Source organism: Apodemus sylvaticus, chromosome 9 (assembly GCF_947179515.1).
Source record: "Apodemus sylvaticus chromosome 9, mApoSyl1.1, whole genome shotgun sequence".
Classification (NCBI taxonomy): domain Eukaryota; kingdom Metazoa; phylum Chordata; class Mammalia; order Rodentia; family Muridae; genus Apodemus; species Apodemus sylvaticus.
In genome coordinates, this window is record NC_067480.1 from 22,802,588 (window position 1) to 22,822,712 (window position 20,125).

General features: G+C 40.5%; 1 protein-coding gene across 1 annotated transcript; it reads right to left on the bottom strand.

Moving 5' to 3' along the window:
- Window positions 1–1,792: 1,792 nt before the first annotated feature.
- Window positions 1,793–17,004, bottom strand: Rbm44 (RNA binding motif protein 44). The gene is made up of 14 exons (XM_052192904.1): window positions 16,941–17,004; window positions 13,625–15,141; window positions 13,337–13,395; window positions 11,624–11,794; window positions 10,538–10,721; window positions 10,437–10,459; window positions 10,231–10,315; window positions 8,816–8,918; window positions 8,035–8,160; window positions 6,202–6,278; window positions 6,023–6,099; window positions 3,734–4,019; window positions 2,052–2,197; window positions 1,793–1,932 (listed from the first exon to the last, which is right to left on the bottom strand). The coding sequence occupies exons 1-14, from the start codon at window positions 17,002–17,004 to the stop codon at window positions 1,803–1,805; spliced, it is 3,048 nt and encodes a 1,015-aa protein (XP_052048864.1). The 3' UTR covers window positions 1,793–1,802.
- Between the last annotated feature and the right edge of the window lie 3,121 nt (window positions 17,005–20,125).

A 20,125-nucleotide genomic window follows, 5' to 3' on the forward strand; every position in this document is an offset into this window, starting at 1 on the left:
AAATGTTAAGGTTATTATCAGTACAAATGCAGCTCTGACCAGTGTTGTTACTGTTAGAAAGGAACAGGGTGTTAAGCCTACATTCTATATTGCTGTGAGACAGAGAAGCACATTCAATTTAGAGTCTAGGACAACAGAACTTAGTAAAACACAGGCCAGAACATGGAGCCCTTTTACACTTCAGTGCATTGCCACAGCATCCCTGGGAAAGAGACCTGAGCACCTCACTGCGGTCAAAGCACACACTAACACACCAAAGCCTGCTGATCCCTGTGCCTTCTGAGCCCAGCTTGTCTGAACCCTGTGCTTCAGTCAGAGTCTGAAAAGCTGAAGCTACAATGTAAGCGCCATAAAAATTCCATTCCACATATGAATGGTGTAAACATTTCACATAATTTTTACATGTGTAATGAACTTTGAAACAGTAGCAATAAATGTTTTTCTGGACAGTATTTTTCAAATGGACTTATTAATGATGATTTATAAATGGACATGACCCTATTTTTTTCTGATTCAAAATACACAACTCAAAGTCTTGAGTAATAATTTTGAAATAAAGTTTATAAACATTATAAAGGATACACACAGATTTTAATACTACCTATCTATTTGTTGTTGCCAGGTTTTAAAGGAGGACTATCAGATAGAATACTTAAAGTGTCAGGTCCAATTATAGAGCTGTCTGATTGTATTACCATGGCTTTTCCCTAATTGCTGTAGAACTTCCTCTGATGAAGGATATTCATACTTTCCAAAGATTTTCTATAGGATCAAGAACAAGAGAAAAACAACAATTAAAATGTGATTATGCCGAATACCATAGTCCAGAAAAACTTTGCTAGCAGTATTCTTTATTACTATACTAATCATTTCATAACTCACTTGGAAAATTATATGTATTCCCTTTTTTTTTCAAGACAGAATTTCATCATTTAGCTCTGGTGGTCCTAGAACTCACTCTGTAGACCAGTCTGGCCTCAAACTCAGAGATGCACTGGCCTTCGCCTCCCGAGTGCTGGGATGAAAGGCATGGCGCCACTACTGCCCAGCATATGTATGCATTTAAAACCTATTCATTGACGAATCCTATCACTAGCTGCATTACTAAGTCAGCAGCAGAAACAGGCCACTGGCTGTCATATGTCAATGGCTACCACTGCAGCGAAGTTGCTGCAGCTCTGGTGGACTGCTGGGGAGCCAGATGCCAGTCTGCATCTCTGTGAGGCACTGAGCACAGGCGTGCGCACAGCTCACCGGGACTTTCTATGTCTATTCCTGTTTCTCTTTGTACAGTTTGCACTCATTTGAAAATATCCTTGTTGAGTTTACAAGACCCCATGTGCCTGGGAGCAGTGCTGTCTAGAAGGCTCTCTAAATTCCTAGCTTCTGGCTAGCTAATGTGGGTAACTGGGGGTAGGGATAGGCCTTTGAAGGCTGCAGGCTGGGTCTTAGTGTTTACTTCTCTGCTTCATGGTCTGGCTGCCATGTAAGAACTCATCCATACACACACACACACACACACACACACACACACACACACACACCCCTCCCCTCACCATGGAGCCTTTCTGCATGCCACCTCCACCGTGATAGACTACACTGGAAGAAAACAGAAGCTGAAGCAATCCTTCCCTCTTACAGATACTGGTTTTAAATTAACAGTTAACACAGTATACTTGTTTTAAAATGGAATATTTTATTATTGTATTACCATCAACTTAAGATCAACTGTTTTATATAAGTCAAATCTTTAATATTTAAGTATAAAAGTATATGATTTCTTTACCTCTGTGTTGCTTCATTTATTTCAAATGGGAAGCAGAGTTTCTCAGAAAAGATGAAGTCATTTTTACAATGGTATTGATGGACAAGCCATTCAGAAAACCTCTGTGATTTATCCTCACTTCCTGAAGAGCCTTTATGATGTGGTCTCTAACCAGGAGAAACAGAGACATAAGCAATTCTGCTTCTAAAACAATCGTGTGTCAGAAGTTCTGAACACTATAGTTTTACATACAAGTATACAATTAAATTCCAACTTTAGTTAGTACCTGCTGATATCTGGATGCAGTTCAACCAGTCTCTTCATGATCTTGGTGAAGCTACGAAGGTTTAGTGTATTTGGAGGTGTGAACTGAAAAGGTGTCTCAGGTAAAAACTGATCAGATTTTATCTGGTTACAATTTTTCTTGATACCCTATTTAAATGAGACAAATGTTGAAAAATATGAGCCAAAGAAGTATGTAAGAAACTTCCTGAGAGGTGAGAAAACTGCCCAGTGAGTATATCAAGGATGGCAGCTGGCGCTTCTTTATCCACACTTGCAGCCAGAGCCTGCAGCATACTGTCTTTAGACTGCCCTCTACCTCCCCAATGCCCACAGCTGACAGGGCCAGAGAGTGTTCTCTCAGACTAGTTGATGAGCACACAGATTCTTAAGAGTAAATAAATTCAGACAAACAATCCCAGAACCTTACTGAACTGCTACAGCTAGAGTCCTGTGAAGCACAGGAATGCAATGAGCACAGAAAACCTGTGTGGAAAGACAGCTGCAAAGCCCACGTGCACAGTAGCAGGAGGGTCACGGCTCCCACACAGCCAGCCCAGCTCCTCACATAGTCTGTGTCCTCCTTTCCTACTGCGCCCCAAACAACCCTAAATAGGAAGTGTCAGTGAAGTGAAGGGAGGGTTCTGAAGAACTGTCAGGTGCTCAAGGGCAGCAGAGAAGAAAAGACCAACAGCAATGTGGTGCTGACAATGGATACAACAGTTACAGTGACACTTCAGAGAATGAAGTCAGATCATAGGACAATCAGTGAGGACAATGACTATAAGCTAGAAGCCTGGTAATGAAAACACAGGACAAGTATTGGTTAAGTTCAATGGAATGCAAATGAAGTCCTGTGGGGTCAGAAGGGCTGAGGGGCCTCCTGGCAGAGAAAGGTTCAAATGAAACTCAGTCAGCAATAGCATCTAGCAGGCCCCAGAGGACAGGATCAGGAGGGCTGGAGGGAGGACAGTGCACACATGCCAGCATCACATAAGAGAGTGGTTTGGAAATGTGGGTACTGTTCTCTGACTTTAGGGGTGGGTACCTGCTTATATTCCTGTGTCTGGTCATGAACACCAAGAGTGAATTTTATTGCATGTAAAAAATTAATGGACTGTCCACTGGACAGCAGACATTTTGTTAAGCAAAACTGTCACACACCAGGAAGTAATTAAACCTGCAATGGTGTGAAGATGAGGGCTATGAAAATAAAATAACCATGCCTTACGGTTTTGAGAAGTATGAGTTAAGGCTTCTACTGTAAAAGTACCTATCTATCTGTCTGTCCATCCGTCCATCAATCACACAGGGTGGTAGTGGTATATGCTTTTACTCCCAGCACTTAGGAAGCAGAGGCAGGCTGATTTGAGACTAGCCTGGTTTACAGAGTGAGCTCCAGGGCAGCCAAGGTTATACAAAAAGCCATGTTTCAAACAAACAAAAGAAAATTATACACACACATATACACACATCTATATTATACATATAAATTATACACATGTAAACGTACTGATGGATGAACTGGTATTTGTCAAGTATAAAGAGACATAGGCTGTGGGAGAAGGCAGGATGCCCACTGAGAACAGCCTTCCTGACCTTGGCCAGCACAAGGCCTGCTGTTCCAGCAGCACTCCAGCACTGCAGCACACGCACAGCCACTGCTCATCCGAGAGGAGCACTAACCTGGTCCAAGGGAGGAAACTCACTGTCTTGCTCAAACTCGGGCTGCTTTGATCTAGCTCGGGGCAGCCTATAAGTGGAAGTGGCAGAGGGGGCATCTTTGTTGCTATTTTTCTCCAAATGATTCACACCCATGCTATTTCTAGCTGCGGAGAGAGGTGGTGGTGTGTACTCTTCAGGGGGTTTCACAAGCTGCACGCTCACGGATTTTCCATTGATTTCTACTCCATTCATTTCCTTCACAGCCATCTTTGCGTTACTGTTTTTTGCAAAAGCAAGAGATGCAAATCTAAAACATGAGAGCAAAAGACCAGGTTCTTTGTTAATGAGCAACTTTAGCTTACTCTTCTAAAAACTAAGATGGCTTTCACAACAACAGCTGGCTGCTCTTCCTAAGGCTCTTAAACTTGCTTGGGGTAAGTAGGTGTTGTCTGTTGTTGTTGGGATAAGTAGGTGTTGTCTGTTATTGTTGGGATAAAGTAGGTATTGTTTGTTGTTGTTTTTGATTTTTTGAGACAGGCTCTCTTTAGTTCTTTGAGCTTGCTAGGTAGACCAGGCTGGCCTTGAACTCAGAGATTCACCTGTCCCTGCTTCTCAAGGGCTGGTAGTAAAGGTATGCACCAACAAATAAGTGTTTATTCAGGATAACTGAATACAGAACAAATCATTGGGGCAATAGGATAATCTGCAATAATTATGAATTATTACTTTAAAATTTAATGTTTTAAATTGCAAACACAGTTCTGAGGCCTATGGCCAAGTCGCTAAACATTCTAAATATTAAAGTTAAATTTTATACATAAATATATACTCTAGGATGCTCAGAGGCATCAATGTTAAAGACAAAACTTGAAAATATTTAGTAGAATATATGAAAACACATTTATAGTCAGTAATGAAAAATATGTAGATATGTAGTTAAAAAAAATCTAATCAGAATTTTATTATGTAATTGAAAAGCTGGGTCAGAACAATCCCTGATAAGTCAGCAGCTCTAAATAGTGCTAATAAAAGTATGTACACCAAATCTTTTTTTTGTTTTTTGTTTTTTTGGATTTGATTTTTTCGAGACAGGATTTCTCTGTATAGCCCTGGCTGTTCTGGAACTCACTCTGTAGACCAGGCTGGCCTCGAACTCAGAAATCTGCCTGCCTCTGCCTCCCAGAGTGCTGGGATTACAGGCATGTGCTACCACCGCCCGGCTAGTGTACACCAAATCTTAAGCAAGGCTTTTCAAAGGATGGCTCTATGGATACAAACTTAAAATATCCTTATATTTTTGTATTTAAGTGCATTTTCTTAAATTTATAAACAGAACAAATCTTTAAAAGAAGAAAAAAAGCATCATGTTTTTAAGGGTTCAGGTAAGATACTAAAAATAAAACAAAACAAAACAAAAAAGACATGAAGGATAATATCCCTAAAGGATTCAATCCTAGTTTAACCTGAGAAAAATACATTAACATCTTATCAATGTGTCATACACAATCTATGTGACTACAATTACAAAAATTAGTGCCTATTTTTATAAGTTTAAAACCCTAATCATAAGCAATTCCCGCTTAATTAATGTCTTGACCTCTGAAATCAATAGCTATCATTTTTATGACAGAACATCATTGTGCCTCCATGAAGTAATTATCATTGTAACTGGATTCTGGATAATCTATAAATATCAAAGTAGCAAGTCTCTGTCTGTCTGTCTCTCTCTCTCTGATACCATAGACAGGCAATGCAGCCACCTACCTAAAACTATAAAACAGAAGTACAAAATGCAAAAGTAGCTAAGGTCAGAGCTAATCAGGTGGTACTTTATTATCTTTTTCCTCACTTTACAGAGAAGCTAAGACTGGGAGTTCAAGGAATGCATTCAGATTAATTCTAATCACGGAAGGAGCTGGGGTTGAGCCAGTCTTGTCTCTAGAGTATATCTTCTACTTAATGCACTCTGCTTCTGCTATGAACTACCATGTAGTCAGATAAATATGTAAAGGTCAGTTAACTCTCCTATACACATGGAGGCCATGTGTGACACTGCATGCTGTCAATACCCAGGACTCTGAAAACAGGGTCAGCAGTCTGGATTACACCGCATAACCAAATATCAGAAGGGAGGTCCACTGGAGAGAAAGACCTGGTAAGAACTCCAGATAGTCTCTGCAGCTATCTGTTGAGTCTGGGTACACCCTGTCCCCCACCCCAGGGTGAGTGGTTCTTGCTTACTGTATCTGTTGCACAGCAGATACATAGTAATGCATAGTAATGTTTACCCTACTGAATTTGGGTAAATACCTGTATTTATAAATTGATGAATCATAAATTGAAATTTCAGAAACTTGGTATTTCTGGAAATGATACCTTAAATCATCCTAAAAGAAGAAAAATAAAATAAAATTTGTGAAAGGTTGAAAAAAATCACAATAATTTTACAAATTTAAAAATGAAGCCTCCCAAAGAAATTCTGGACATACCTCAGATACAGAAGGGCAAAGACCACCAACATGTATCAGAAAGCTTCTACCTCTTCCAAGCAGGTCAGTATTCAATTCTGATTATAGAAAAAAAATCGCAGAAATGCCCACAGTGACATCAATATTTTAACGAAAAATGGCAACAATATTACATATTTCATTTTGTTTCCAATTACAAAGCTTACTGATGTGTGCACAAGCACCTGTATGTCCATGTGTGTGGGTACACATGTATGCACGTGCGTAGCCATATGTGCACAAGTCAATGGGCATCTGGCAGGGGCCACCCCTTCCGCCCACCAGATAGTGTGTGGGAATGAAACTCAAGGCATTATTAGTTTCGATGGCAGGGAAATGCACTTGTTGCCAGCTTGAGTCCAATTTTTAGGACTCACATGGTGGAAGGAGAAAATGGACTCTGTCGAGCTGTGTTCTAACCTCTGTAAGCATGCCTTGGCACCCACACATCACACACATGCCCAGGAATAACGTGTTAGAAGATACAAATAATGAGGTTAGAAGATATCAGCATTACACTAATCATGTTGGAACACACCTGTAATCCAAGCACTGAGAAAAGGGTTAGCCTGGACTACATAGTGTAACCTTTTCTTTTTAAAAAGAAAACAAAATCCCAAGTAGAAAAAGCAAGCACCAGAGATTGAAGTCAAGAGTCTTAAGATGTCTGCATCTTATTCATGTCACCCTGAAATAAAGAGGTTAGGTTACTCTGTATCCAGTCTCTAGGAGCTTGAAAGTTTACCATAAGCAATATAACCCAAAGCCTCATTGCTCTCCGCTTCTAAGAAGTGCTTTTTAGAACAAGGGTGCACAGAGGTTCCTAATGCCCAGTGGCATACTGGCTAGAATATGGTCTGGAAACTCTCACTATGCACACTACTTGCTGAGAAACAACACACCAAGAATATCTTTATATTAGACATGAACGATGGCAGGGTCAGACCTTGTTATTACAGAAGGACATGTAACAAGAACATGGGAAGCAAATAACTTGACTTTAGGTATCATTAAACTAGGATTTAGTTTCTTTCTATTTGACAAAAGTGTGCAAAATTTATATGCTCTATTTTCCTGGTCTCCACTGTGAGATTGGATGTAAGGTAAGGTCCCATTCACTGAGTGCAGGTTCCCTATAAGCACTCACTTAGGACACAAAGTGCATAAATACTTGTCTAAAAACTTCATAGTTTCCACCTTTTATAATTCTTATGTAATAATAGAAGACCTAGGAATTCCAGTTTTCCTCAGTAGTAAAAGTAGCTCAGCCTCTTGAAACAGTTATGAAAATTAAAGGGGCCCCGACTGTTATTTCTGTCTTAGAGAGGATGTATACAAAGGCCTGGGCAGTTCCAGGCCCTCATCTAGTAAGAGGGTGTGTTGGATCCGGCACAGTCCCTCCTCACTAGTCGTACTTTGCCTTCTTCATCACCTTACTCATCTGTGTAGTAACGGTGTGTCCTGGGGAGAGAACAATGAAGCGTTCCTCGCACTTTAGATGCTGACACTGCAGTCAAGTGCCACAGTGACTGTGATTCAGAGGCACCTCCTACCATCTCCTCTCCTGTCACCAGTCCAAGAACACTGCTCAATCCTGTGGGCTGAGCACTGTGTCTGAAGAAATGACAACCTTACTGCTTGTTCTTTAAAAATTTCACTCCAACTGGTCAATTTTCTCACTTTTAAAAAATAAGGAAAAGGTACAAAGAGGAACAAAATACTTTTATAGCTCATCTCATAAAAGAACATAGAAAGAAACCAGCATTTTCAGGCAATCTAGGTTATAATTTTTTCTGTATATTCCTACAAACAAACCTAATGGATTCGTTGGCTCCCATTCCTCGTATCTGGTGTTTTCTTGAGTTTCTGAGAAGTCAGCTCCAGTCAGCCTCTCTGTGGCATCATACCAATCTTCACTTGCTTCGTGGATGGTTTTACACTCTAAGGCATGAGCACAAGGAACTGTAAACTGTGCGTGTCTACCTCTCAGAACACATTTATAAACATGTCTGTCAAGACAAGGGTGACCTTTATGTGGGACCTAGAGATGAGCACTGTGAATAGCGAGCCAGGTCTCTGACCAGGCACAGAGCACAAAGCTCTTTCAGTCTAAGGCTTCTGGTTCCCAATTTCCTTAACTGAACACTGATGCCCAATATATCAAAGGCTTTCCTCTGTCACTTTTGGGAGTTACCCTTTATGAATGAACTATTTTGACATAACAAACCCAGTAAACATGCTGCATTACTTGTTTTCTGTTTTTATCTAATTTTATTTTTATTTTTTTGTATTTGGAGATGGAGTCTCTCTGTGTAGTTCTAGCTGTCCTGGAACTCACTATAAGGATCAGGCTGGCCTTGAACCCAGAGTGCCCACCTCTGCATCCTGAGCACAGGGATTAAAGGTGTGCATCAACATGCTTGACACATTGTTCTCTGGAAGCCACACCAACAATATCCATTGTCTATATCAACATATAGCTATATGGAGATGGACACACCACACAAACAACATCCATAGCTGTATCACTATGTAGATATATGGATATAGACATACCACACAAACAATAATGTATGAAATATATTTTCATTCCTACCTTTGTCGTGATTAAAGTTTATGTTTACAGCACCATTTTTAGAAACATTGTTCATGGGTGATTTATCTTGCTTAGGATGACTATGGTCAGATATAAAAGACATCTGAAGATTAAATACAAACAGAAACAAAGATAAGGGATAACAATTGCTGCATTCTACCTGAGGCAGGCATTGTTCCCTTGTATTATTCTGCCCTCCCAATAATGAAGGCTATGACAAAAAAATCATTATCATCTGGTTTGTAGTAAAAATACCCAGAATAGCTTGTTGATTTATATCAGTATGAATTTGGGTTTTTAATTCTGTTTACAGTGATGGCATGAGTACTGTTACTTATGATTTTTTTGAGATAATAACTTTTAAACATTTCAGAGTCTAAGATTTTCTCTACGGGAAATACAAACCCTTTGTGTACACCTGAGTTTTTCTCTATATTTATATTTTCCTGAAAAGGAAGACACGTAAGAGTTAGGGTGTACTACTTCAAGGGTCGTATGTGCCTAGAATGTGTGAGGGTTAGTGTTTGATTCTAATACCACAAAACAAAACAAAAAGCCCTAAAACCAAAACTCAATCCAGAACCCACCCCCTGCCACACACAAACAAAAACCCAGAGCTATCTGAAGAAAATCACAAAGTCACACCAAAGGTGACATAACTATGCTAAACTGTGAAGACAGTACCTGAACAGCATTCCATCTTAAAAACAAGCAATTAATTGACCCTTAAAGGCATCATATAAGTTCAGGGCTGGCGAGCTGGCTCATGGGGTAAGCTAGCCACTAAGTGTGACAACCTGAGTGTGATGTCCAGGACCCACAGGGTGGGTGGGAGGATGAAATGACTGACTTCTAGAAGTGTCCTCTGACCTTCATATGTGCCCTGTGACAGACAGACACACACACACACACACACACACACACACACACACACACACACACACACCTCTACACAAACAGTAAATAAAAAATAGAAAAGGAACTATATTTTTTTTATAGTCAAAACTAAAAAGACTATAAAATTGTATTATACTGTATTTTAAATTTATTACTTAAATAATTTTTTTGCAGTACTAGGGATGGAGCCTTATACATGCTAGACAAAAGAGCTCTCAAGAACTGCGCCCCCAGAAACACTCCTTATGTTTTAGGCTTTTTGTCCTGAGTCAGCAGGCTGTTTTACAGCTACACAGCCATCAGGATAACAGCACAGACTGTTAAATGGCTAAATTATTTTAAAAAATACACAACAAATCTGAGCATATAAAATTTAGCTTTGAAATTATTATTTCTTTTTAAAGAGTTTTCCAGTGGGATGCTCTCTCAGTATTTGTTTGTATACTCTCTTAGCAGAAAACACACATGCATGCATACCTGCACACACAAACATGCAGGCTTCCCTCTCCAATGCATACCTGAGACAATGTCTTTAGTAGGCTTGGAGAAATATCAACATCAGGTAGACTTTTATTATCCAGCTCAGAATTTGCTCCTGAAAGGCTGAATAAATAAACATCCCGTAAAAAATTTATCAGTGGTTCAGAAAGAAGAGCATTTAGATACATGGCTTAAGTAGTTTTTAAGAACAGGTAAGCTCTACGTTAGAGAAGACTGTAATCACCTGCATGCTTCTTCTTTCATTAGCTGAAAACAAGGGGAAACAGATTTAGTATATTTTCTGTCAGAATGAAGTAATAGTTTTATTTTAGAATGCATACATACCCTGGAAGCAAAATCAGAGAAGGCAGATAACAGTTTGGACTCCAGTAACAGTGGAGGCAGCTCTTCCAGGGGTATGCCCTTGTGGACTTTTCCTTTCAAGTTCATATACCTAACTTTCAAGTCTCCCAGGACAGACAGCAGTGCTGAGCCTAATTCCTTCTTAGCAGAATCAGTTGGTAAATTCCTGTTCAAAGTTAAGTTCACAGAACTACATTATTTAGGCTCAAGTCATTCGCCTAACACTAACATGGTAACATACATTGTTCTAGCTCTACCAGATTCTAATTTTACCTGTTAAGTGAAGCACAGTAGATACATTTTCTAGGGTTAGTATCAGCAACCCCAACAGGTAAGCCAGAAAGCATGACAGAAGTCCATGAAGAAACCCCAACTGACTTTACCCTTACTCAGGTAGTAAGCACGTTTATTTTACTGGATTAATTACCCCAACCACAATTCACTCTTTCGTATTTGTGATGGTTTGTATATGCTCAGCCCATCAATTGGCACTATTAGAAGGTGTGGGCTTGTTGGAATAGGCATGTCAGTATGGGTGTGGACTCTAAGACCCTCATCCTAACTGCCTGGAAGTTGGTATTGTACTAGCAGCCTTCAGATGAAGATGTACAACTCTCAACTCCTCCTGCACCATGCCTGCCTGGATGCTGCCATGTTCCCATTTTGATAATGGACTGAACCTCTGAACCCGTAAGCCAGACCCAATTAAAATGTCCTTTTAAGAGTTGCCTTAGTCATGGTGTCTCTTCACAGCAGTAAAAGCGTCACTAAGTCAGTATTTTATTTTTGATTTTTGAAACAGATCTTAAAACGCAGCCCTGGCTGGCCTGTTACTCACTAGGTAGCCTAGGCTAGCCTCCAACTTAGTCATACCCCTGCCTCTGCCTCTTAAGTGCTAGAATTATTACTACACCAAGAAAAAGAATTTTTTTTTAATTTATTACTTTTAAGGAAGCTGATAAATCCAGATATAGCCTACGTTTTGTCTTTCAAAAATTGAAATTAGGTTTCTTGAATAAAGTCAGTGATAAATTTTTAAGAAAATCTAGATTTAAAATTGATCAACACCTATTGAGTCCCGCTGTACTTTCCATTACAAGTTTGTAAATGTGGCAACAGTGGCGATGGCACATCTGGTAGCAAACATCCAGAAGGTGCATCTCTGCCTTCATGGCCCTCTCAGTGGTCTTCTCACAGCACTTTGATGGTGGAGCCGTCTCCTCACAAAGCTGAAATGCCCTTTAAAGTAAAAGACAGTATTAGGGAAGACGCAACATGTTCTACAGTAGTGACAGGCTTCTTTCTAGAAACACAGCTTAATTTCTTTCTTTTTTTTTCTTTTGTTTTTCAAGACAGAGCTTCTCTGTGTAGCCCCAACTGTCCTGGAAACTTGGTCTGTACACCAAGTTGGCCTTAAACTCTAGAGATCTGCCTGCCTCTGCCTCCTCCGTGCTTGGACCAAAGGCGTGCGCCACCACCACCCAGCTAGATTTTAAATTTCTTACATTTCCCTGTCAGGTTTAATTCAATTCCTATTAAAAAGGGGACATGATAGGAACATCTCATCAGGATCAAAGCTTAACAACTCCATATAGTCTCAGAGCTGGAAGTCACCTCTGAACTTACTTCTCTCATAGGCAGGTCCGTCTCCAGTGAGGACTCAGTTCATCCAGAGGTGATAGATCTATGTTCTGTCTCAGTCAAGGGCTCACCAAGCTTTTTACAGTAATAGGCATTTAAGGCCTAAACTGTTGTTAAATGTGTTATTTAATAGAAAATGGACACAATTTACATTTTTCTTAGTTATTAAGAGACATTCATAAAAGGAAGTACTTTGCTATATTACAAGAAGCCCCAAGCCAGCCCGGTGAGAGGGCTCAGTGCTTGACAAAATGAGTCCAGTCCTGGAAATCCATTCCATGGAGAGAGAATCAACTCCTGCAAGCTGTCCTCTGGCCTCCTTGTACACTTGCATTTCCACAAACAGAAATGTAATCTAAACTTTTCTTTTTTTAAATTTCAAGTCACTTGAGTTTTTTAGTTATTAAGAGTTTCTAAGAGTTTTTGGAAAGTCCCTCAACTACTTACTACTATTTACTGCTGTTTTGGAAGTTCAATTTTTTTGGGGGGGGGGTTCGGGAGACAGGGTTTCTCTGTGTAGCCCTGACTGTTCTGGAACTCACTCTGTAGACCAGGCTGGCCTCGAACTCAGAAACCCGCCTGCTCCTGCCTCCCAAGTGCTGAGATTACAGGAGTGTGCCACCACTGCCCAGCGGAAGTTTAATTTTTAAATTTAATTTTATAGCTTTGGGATACCAGACTAGTCATTAAAAAGATGAAGAAAAAAAAAGCCCAGGGTTTCAGACTGTGGTTGTGTGGCTTTCTTTTCTTCCACTCCTGCTTTACGGCTCCAATTGTCTTTTGGATTATTAATAAATGCAAAATAAAACCAATGAAGATGGTTTAAAAATACTTCCCTGTATAACTATTTATCTCTTCAAATATATGGCATTTTCCTGAAGGTGCTAGTTTATATAATCTGCTTAATTTACTTGAAAGAAAGAAGTGTCCAGATGAGGCATGAGGGAGGGACTGCAGGCTCCTCATGGTGAGTGCTGACATTATATGTCGCTCAGTATATCTGTTAGAAGGAGTGGCCAAAATGTAAGATTCCTTAAAGTCCCTTTAACTCTACATGTTTAAATATGCTACACAGAAAACAAAGCAATCTTAGAGCTTTTCTTTCCCATATACATGTGTGAACTTGTACAACTGACCTACCTCTCAGGATGTTTCTGTCTGTCTGTGGTATCAAATGTTTTTCTTAATTCCAAGGGATTCTGAAAACAATATAAAATTACAAATATATAACAAAAATTAATGCCATAATACATGGAGTTCCAAGATGTGAAATCTTCAAAACAATTTTGTGACAATGTCTGCCACCAGAAGACAGAGATGTATCACCTAGCATCCACCCCCTTGAGATCCCTATACAAGGAACTCAACCCCAGTTGCATAACTGAAAATCTGTAGAGTAGATGACAAGTTTGATGCTATGGACTTTACCTCGGTCAGGGTCAGGGAGTTCCCACTGGGCTTTGAGCCGCTAGGCGAGCGCTGCTGTCCTGTGTCATTTCTTGGGGCAGCGGCCCAGGCCTGGGCGTCTCTGCACTGCCACCCACATGACCAGTCAGTATTACAGGCCACGCTGTGTTTGTCACTTTGCCACTCTTCAGGTTGACTCTGCCTCACCATCTTTGTCTCTGTGTTGCTTGAGGCAGACACTATGGAAGAGCTTGCATTTGCTCTGCTGCTCACATCCAGTATCTGCTGAACTGCAGCTGCACAGGATGCTGCATCTGGCGTTGACTTAATGTACATTTCTTTCATAAGACATGTTTTATTTGTGCCACTGCCTTGTACATGGTGCAGGCAGCTGTCCTCTACTTCTTCCTGATTATCTGTGGCTGCCACCCGTGCTATCACAGGAGAGAAAAAGCCTGGCTCATGGAGGCTTTTGTATTGCAAAGAGCCACAGAGAGAGATGACTGAGTCATCTGGAATACAAGGCCCAGAAGGCCGTTGAGCATCATTAGCCCTCAGGTGTGTCTCAAGGGCTTGGTCTTGCAGAAACATGACAGCATTCTCAGGGTGCTGTGATGCTTTGTTCTGGAAAACTCTATTTCCATAAAAGTCTTTTCTTTCAACTGTTTGAGATTTCATTTCTTTAGTATATACTTGAGTTTCAGATACTTTCTGAGGGCTTACAGGAGAACTGCTTCTCTGTAAAATGTTATCAAATGCTTCATGATATGTTAAATCAAGCTCTTGTTCCTTACATTTTTCGTATTTTGGCTCTTTTAACATATCAGAACTCTGAGAGGTACAGACTTGAGGTGAACATTCTTGTGCAAAACCATTAAGTGATTCCAAAGAGGGGTTGGGAACACTCTTTAAGTTGCCATGATTATCTTCTAAACTGCCACCACATTTAAAGTCATAGCTTGATGTTTTCCCCTCACTAATGTCCAGCCTAGACCTGCTTGCTGTCTTTGATGGGTCAAAGGCTAAGTGTGCACTCATATACTCCAGCTCTGCACTGTGGTACTCCTGCTGCGAGTCCTCGTCCATGTCACTCTTCTGCATGGCTCCACAGTCAGCATCTGAAGCCTTGGGGCTCCTTCCCAATCCAATGCTATTATTATCTTGAGGTCCTAAAGTGTCAAACCCCATCTCTACTCTTTTGTGTACTTCAGGATATAATTGTGAATATAAATGCAAAAGATTTTCATCCTTGAGTTTTGATTCTGAATAATGGATAGAATAGGTCTCATTCAAAAAAGCATAGTCAATACTATCTTCAAACTCATTTGACTGGGAAAAAATACTCTCCACATTAGTATCTTGATTTTCTGCAAAGGATAGTTCTGATAAATCTCTCTGGTCAACACTGCTGTTCTCTCTGTCACTAGATCTTTCTTCTGTTGCCAAGGAGTACCCGTCACCATTAGGAGAGGTCGTTTCAACTTCGATGCAACCATTGGAAAAGAACATATTTTCTTTCTTAGGATTATAAAGTTTATCTGTTCAAAACAGTAGAACAAAGAGTATGTTAACAATATTTCTAAAACTGACTGGAAAAGACTAGTCATACTCTGGTCCCAGCTCCGCCGAGTCCTGACCTCCTTTTACATCATCAACGACAAACACAAACATGGGTTGTAGCAATGCAAACAAATCAGAACCCATCTCCAAGTGAGCACACTATGGCTCTAGTCCCACAGGGACAGTTATGAAAGGTGGGACATGAGAGATACTTAGGATTAGGTGAGGACCTCAGGATAAGATTACCCTTCAAAATGCAACAAGCTCTTTTCTCTTGGTGTCAAGTCCCACACATTAAGACACATTATTCACCAGCTAGAAAGGGATTCCTCAGGAGGATCTAACCATCCTGGCATCTGAACCTCACACTTCTGGCCCCAGAACTATGAAAAAATAATCTGCAGTTGTTCAAGCCACTTAATCGATGGTGTTTTGCTATAACTATCTGAAATGGCACAGTGTAAAGATTCTTCCTGAAGTCTTTCTTTATAGAGAGGTCTTTTCTTTATAGGGCAGCCACTTTACTTGTGGATATGCCTAATAAACTTTAAAAAATAGTATCATTTAATAAATTATGGACTATCTACAGGTGTCAGTTGACACAGTGTGCAAATGAAGGCAAGAGGATACTGGGCTATACTTGCAACATATGGTTTTCCTAAGGTCAGAGATAAGCACGTAAAAAACCAACCACAGTTAAAAGAGAAGCACTGACCATTGTGCTAATGAACTGGTGAATCTAAGGAAAAAGGAAGGGCAGGGTTTGGGGAAAACGTTGGCAAGTGCAGCCAGCTGTGTGAATGCATCAGCCCTTGCAGGAACTAATAACCCAGCCTGCATGGAGTAAAGAGCTGTCTGAGTGGAGTCCAGGGAACTGGTAAGGCCTTTTATAAGGTGCTAAGACATCTGCCTTTTGTCTTAAGGGAAGGGAGAACCAGGGCAAACCAGGGCCTTCAAAGGGTAGTGATCATGTGACTGAGTCTGAGTTGTAAAGACTTCTTGTGAGCAAGAAGCATAGGAAATGATGGTGGGTAGACCAAGAGCACAGAGGTAAGACCAGAGAGGGTACTGCAGAGCAGACACTGTGTGCAGAAGTGTCACAAAACTCTTATAGAATAGGAACTACTCTTGTTCTAATAACTTCTGGAATTTCCTATTTCATTTTACTAAAAAGCACACTTGACTCCCTTTATTTCATGACCCCTGCTAGGCCACTACCTGCTTAAACACCACTCTGAGTCACTGGGCACTCCATTTGAACTGAGTGTTTATCACTAAAGAAAGGAGGGCCATGAAGAACAGGTGCAAAGGAGGAAGGGTAAGGGAAGGCAGGGGAAGGGAAGTTAAAGTTCAAAGCAGGTAAAGGAAATCTGAAGTTATGATAAAAACATATATGTAAATGCTCAGCAAGCTGCAATAAATATAGATTACACAGGAGTTACTGTCACACATCAGGGACACTAGTTATTTGTTTTGCTTATGATAATAGTGAGTTAATATCTTGTTCATTTTAAACTTTTTACACTATCTTATCATATTACAATTTTAAGATTAAACAGATTGGTCTTCCATAGACTTACAAGGTTTGTGTCTTTTGCCTTTCCTACTACATAATAAAGCCATTTGCCTACAGCTAGCTACCAAAAACTCATGAGGGAGTCGGCAAAGTTAAAAATGTGCTGAGTTGTCCCAGCTTGCTGTCGAGGCTTTAAACTAGTCACCCCGAAGGAAGTCCTGTTTACGAAATGTCTCATTCACCAACAGTGCGCATCCTTACCGTTTTGGAAGTGTCCTCCATTTTTGTGGTAGATTTTATCAGAATCTGCTGCAGTGGCTTGCATAGTTCAAAGATGTATATTCTAGGAAAGGTGTAACATTGAGCTATTAGTATACTTGGCATGGAGTTATAAAACTTAGAAATAAACAAAGCAGCAGTTATAATCAAAGATTCTAATATCAGAGAGACAATAAACATTAAAACATTGAGTGACCTCTCTCTCTCTCTCTCTCTCTCTCTCTTTCATCTCAACAGTCTTACATATTCCAAACTGGCCTGTAGTTCACTATGTAACTAAGTATGACTTTGATTCTTTGACCCACTGTCTCCTAACAGTCACATACTGAAACTATAGGTATATCTAACTTATGGGGTATTGTGGATGAAATCCAGGGCTTTGTATAAACACTATTAACTAAGCTATATCTCTAGCCTTTTTGAAAAACTGATTTAAAAGTATGAATTATAGCTATATAAAAAATGTAAGCAAGACATAAGACATTCTTTCAGATTTCTATAGTACATGAAATATATGGTCAGGTATCTTAGTCATTGTTCTATTGTGAGGAGCCCATAACCAAGGTGGCCCATATAAAAGAAAACATGTAATGGGGCTGGCTTACAGTTTCAGAGGCTTACTATTATCATCACGGAAAGAAGCATGGCAGCAGGGAGGCAGACATGGTGCTGGAGAAGCAGCCGAGAATCCCACAGGCAGCAGGAAGAGACAAAGTCTGGGTCTGGCACAGGCATTTGAAACTTCAAAGCCTACCTTGAATGACTACATCTGGGAGGCCACACCTCTCATAATCCTACCAAGGAGTTCTACCCCCTGGTGACTAAGTATCAGGTGAGCCTATGAGGGCCATTCTTAGTCAACCACCACACTGAGATCAAATCTGAGTCTGTTGCCAAATATGTGTAGAAATTATTTCCCTAGCACTTTGTAGAGCTAAGAAGACCCAACCAGGAGCTGAGGAGAGAAACCTGCATGCTGATCTACATTCAGATTCCTGGCAGCCATGAGCATCCCCAGCCACTCTAGATTGTACAAAGTATCTTTATAGAGTTTGCTGAAAGTGACAAACAAAGCTGACTTCCAAGACTCCCTTCTTTCCAAAATGAAAAAAAAAAAATTCTGTCTTGTTGATATGTTTAAGTGGGTTTTCAGTTTTTTGCTTTCTAACCCAAAGCAGCACAGGTAGGATATTTATTGAGATAATTGCAGGCCTGCCTAAGGCTTTGTCTACAGCAAACTTCATTTGCGTATAATGAAGAAAAAAGAAAAGGGAGATGGAGATGGGTTTACAAACCTAAAATGCAGCTGGGCAGTGACAGCAGTCCACACCTTTATTCACAGCACTAGGGAAGCAGAGGCAGGAGGATCTCTGAGTTTGAGACTAGCCTGGTCTACAGAGTGAGTTCCAGGACAGCCAGGGTTACAAAGAGAAACCCTGTCTCAAAAACCAAACCATACCAACAACCGACTAACCAACCACCTACCCACCCTCCCCAAAAGGGCAAGCAGAATGACTCAGCTACTCACACACTAGCCATGCAAACCTGACAGCCTGAGTCAGAGCCACAGACCTTTAGATCATTAACGTAGAAGTGAGAGGACCACAGTCCTATATTATATGCCCATTATATTGTATGATAAAACATTACTTCACACAATTTTCCTAGACTTTTTTATGGCAAGGCAACAGGACTTGTTTATGTTCTTGGATGTGTAGTGAATACCTTTAGTATCTATACTTGGGAGGCAGATCTTGAACCATCCTGAACTACAGAATGACTGCCAGGTTAGTCAGAGCAACATCATAAGAGTCTGTACCCGCCCCACCCCCAAATAAAACAACACAAACTAAAACGATAAAAGATGTTACTTTCTTAGAATTTGGAAATGAAACAACACATTCATAAAAGTCCTGGGTGAAATAAATCACAATGGAAATTAGAAAACATTTTGAAATTTTTTATGTAGCATGCAGCTAAAATAGTGCTTAGAAAAATGTACAGCTTTAGGGATTGGGCAATGTAAGTCAGTAGTAGTTGACTACTTGCCTAACGTCTCATGCATCGAACCTGGGTTCAAGAACCAGCACATTTATTATCAATAGAAAAAGGTATTAAATCCTTTCATTACAAAAGATTTACAAGAAATGCCTGAAGGTTCTGAAGAGGCTTGTACTGGAGAGATGGCTCAGTGGTTAGGAGCACTCACTGCTTTATGAGGATGCAGGTTTGAGTCCCAGCTCCCACAGTGGGAGACTCAGAACCAAATTCCAGCTCCGTTACCGATGGCCTCTTCTGTTCTCTGCAGTCACAAGCATGTAGTATGCAGGCATACACAGCACAAATAAAAATATATAAAAATCTAGAAAAGGCAGCACAAGGTAAGACCAAACAATAAGGTAGGAAATTATAAAACGTAAACAAGACAGAATTAGTAGATGAATAGGCACAAGGCCAAAAGTTGTTTCTTAAAAACAAATGGAATTGATAATCTTTGCAAGACTTAATCTAAGAAAACATAAACCACTAACCTAGTCGCATATTAATGCAATAATATGTTGTTTCTCTAACAAATCTGACACTTCAATGGTCTATTAGCTCCTAAGGAAACTAAATCCGTATTTAAAAACTTCACCTGGGATTTCTGCGACCACTAACTTATCACCCACAATTCTCTCTTCTTTCTCTTTCCACCAGCAGAGCAAGATGCCCAAAGGAAAAGAAGGCCAAGGAGAAGAAGGTGGCCCAGGCAGTCATTGTCAAGAAACAGGAGGCCAAGAAGGTGACCAACCCTTTGAGAAAAGGCCCAAGAACTTTGGCACTGGGCAGGCCACCTAGCCCAAAAGAGATCCAATACACTTCAACAAATGGCCCCGCGACATCAGGCTACAGAGCCATCCTCCATAAGCGGCTCAAAGTCCCTCCTGCCATTAACCAGCTCACCCAGGCCTCACAGGCGAACATCTACTCTGAGGCTTAAGTTTGCCCGCATACAAGTACAGGCCAGAGACAAAGCGAGACAAGAAGCAAAGGCTATTGGCCCATGCTGAGAAGAAAGCCGCTGGCAAAGGGGACATCCCAACTAAGAGACCACCTGTCCTCCGCGCAGGAGTCAACACAGTCACCACCTTGGTGAACAGGAAGGCTCAGCTGGTGGTGATTGCCCA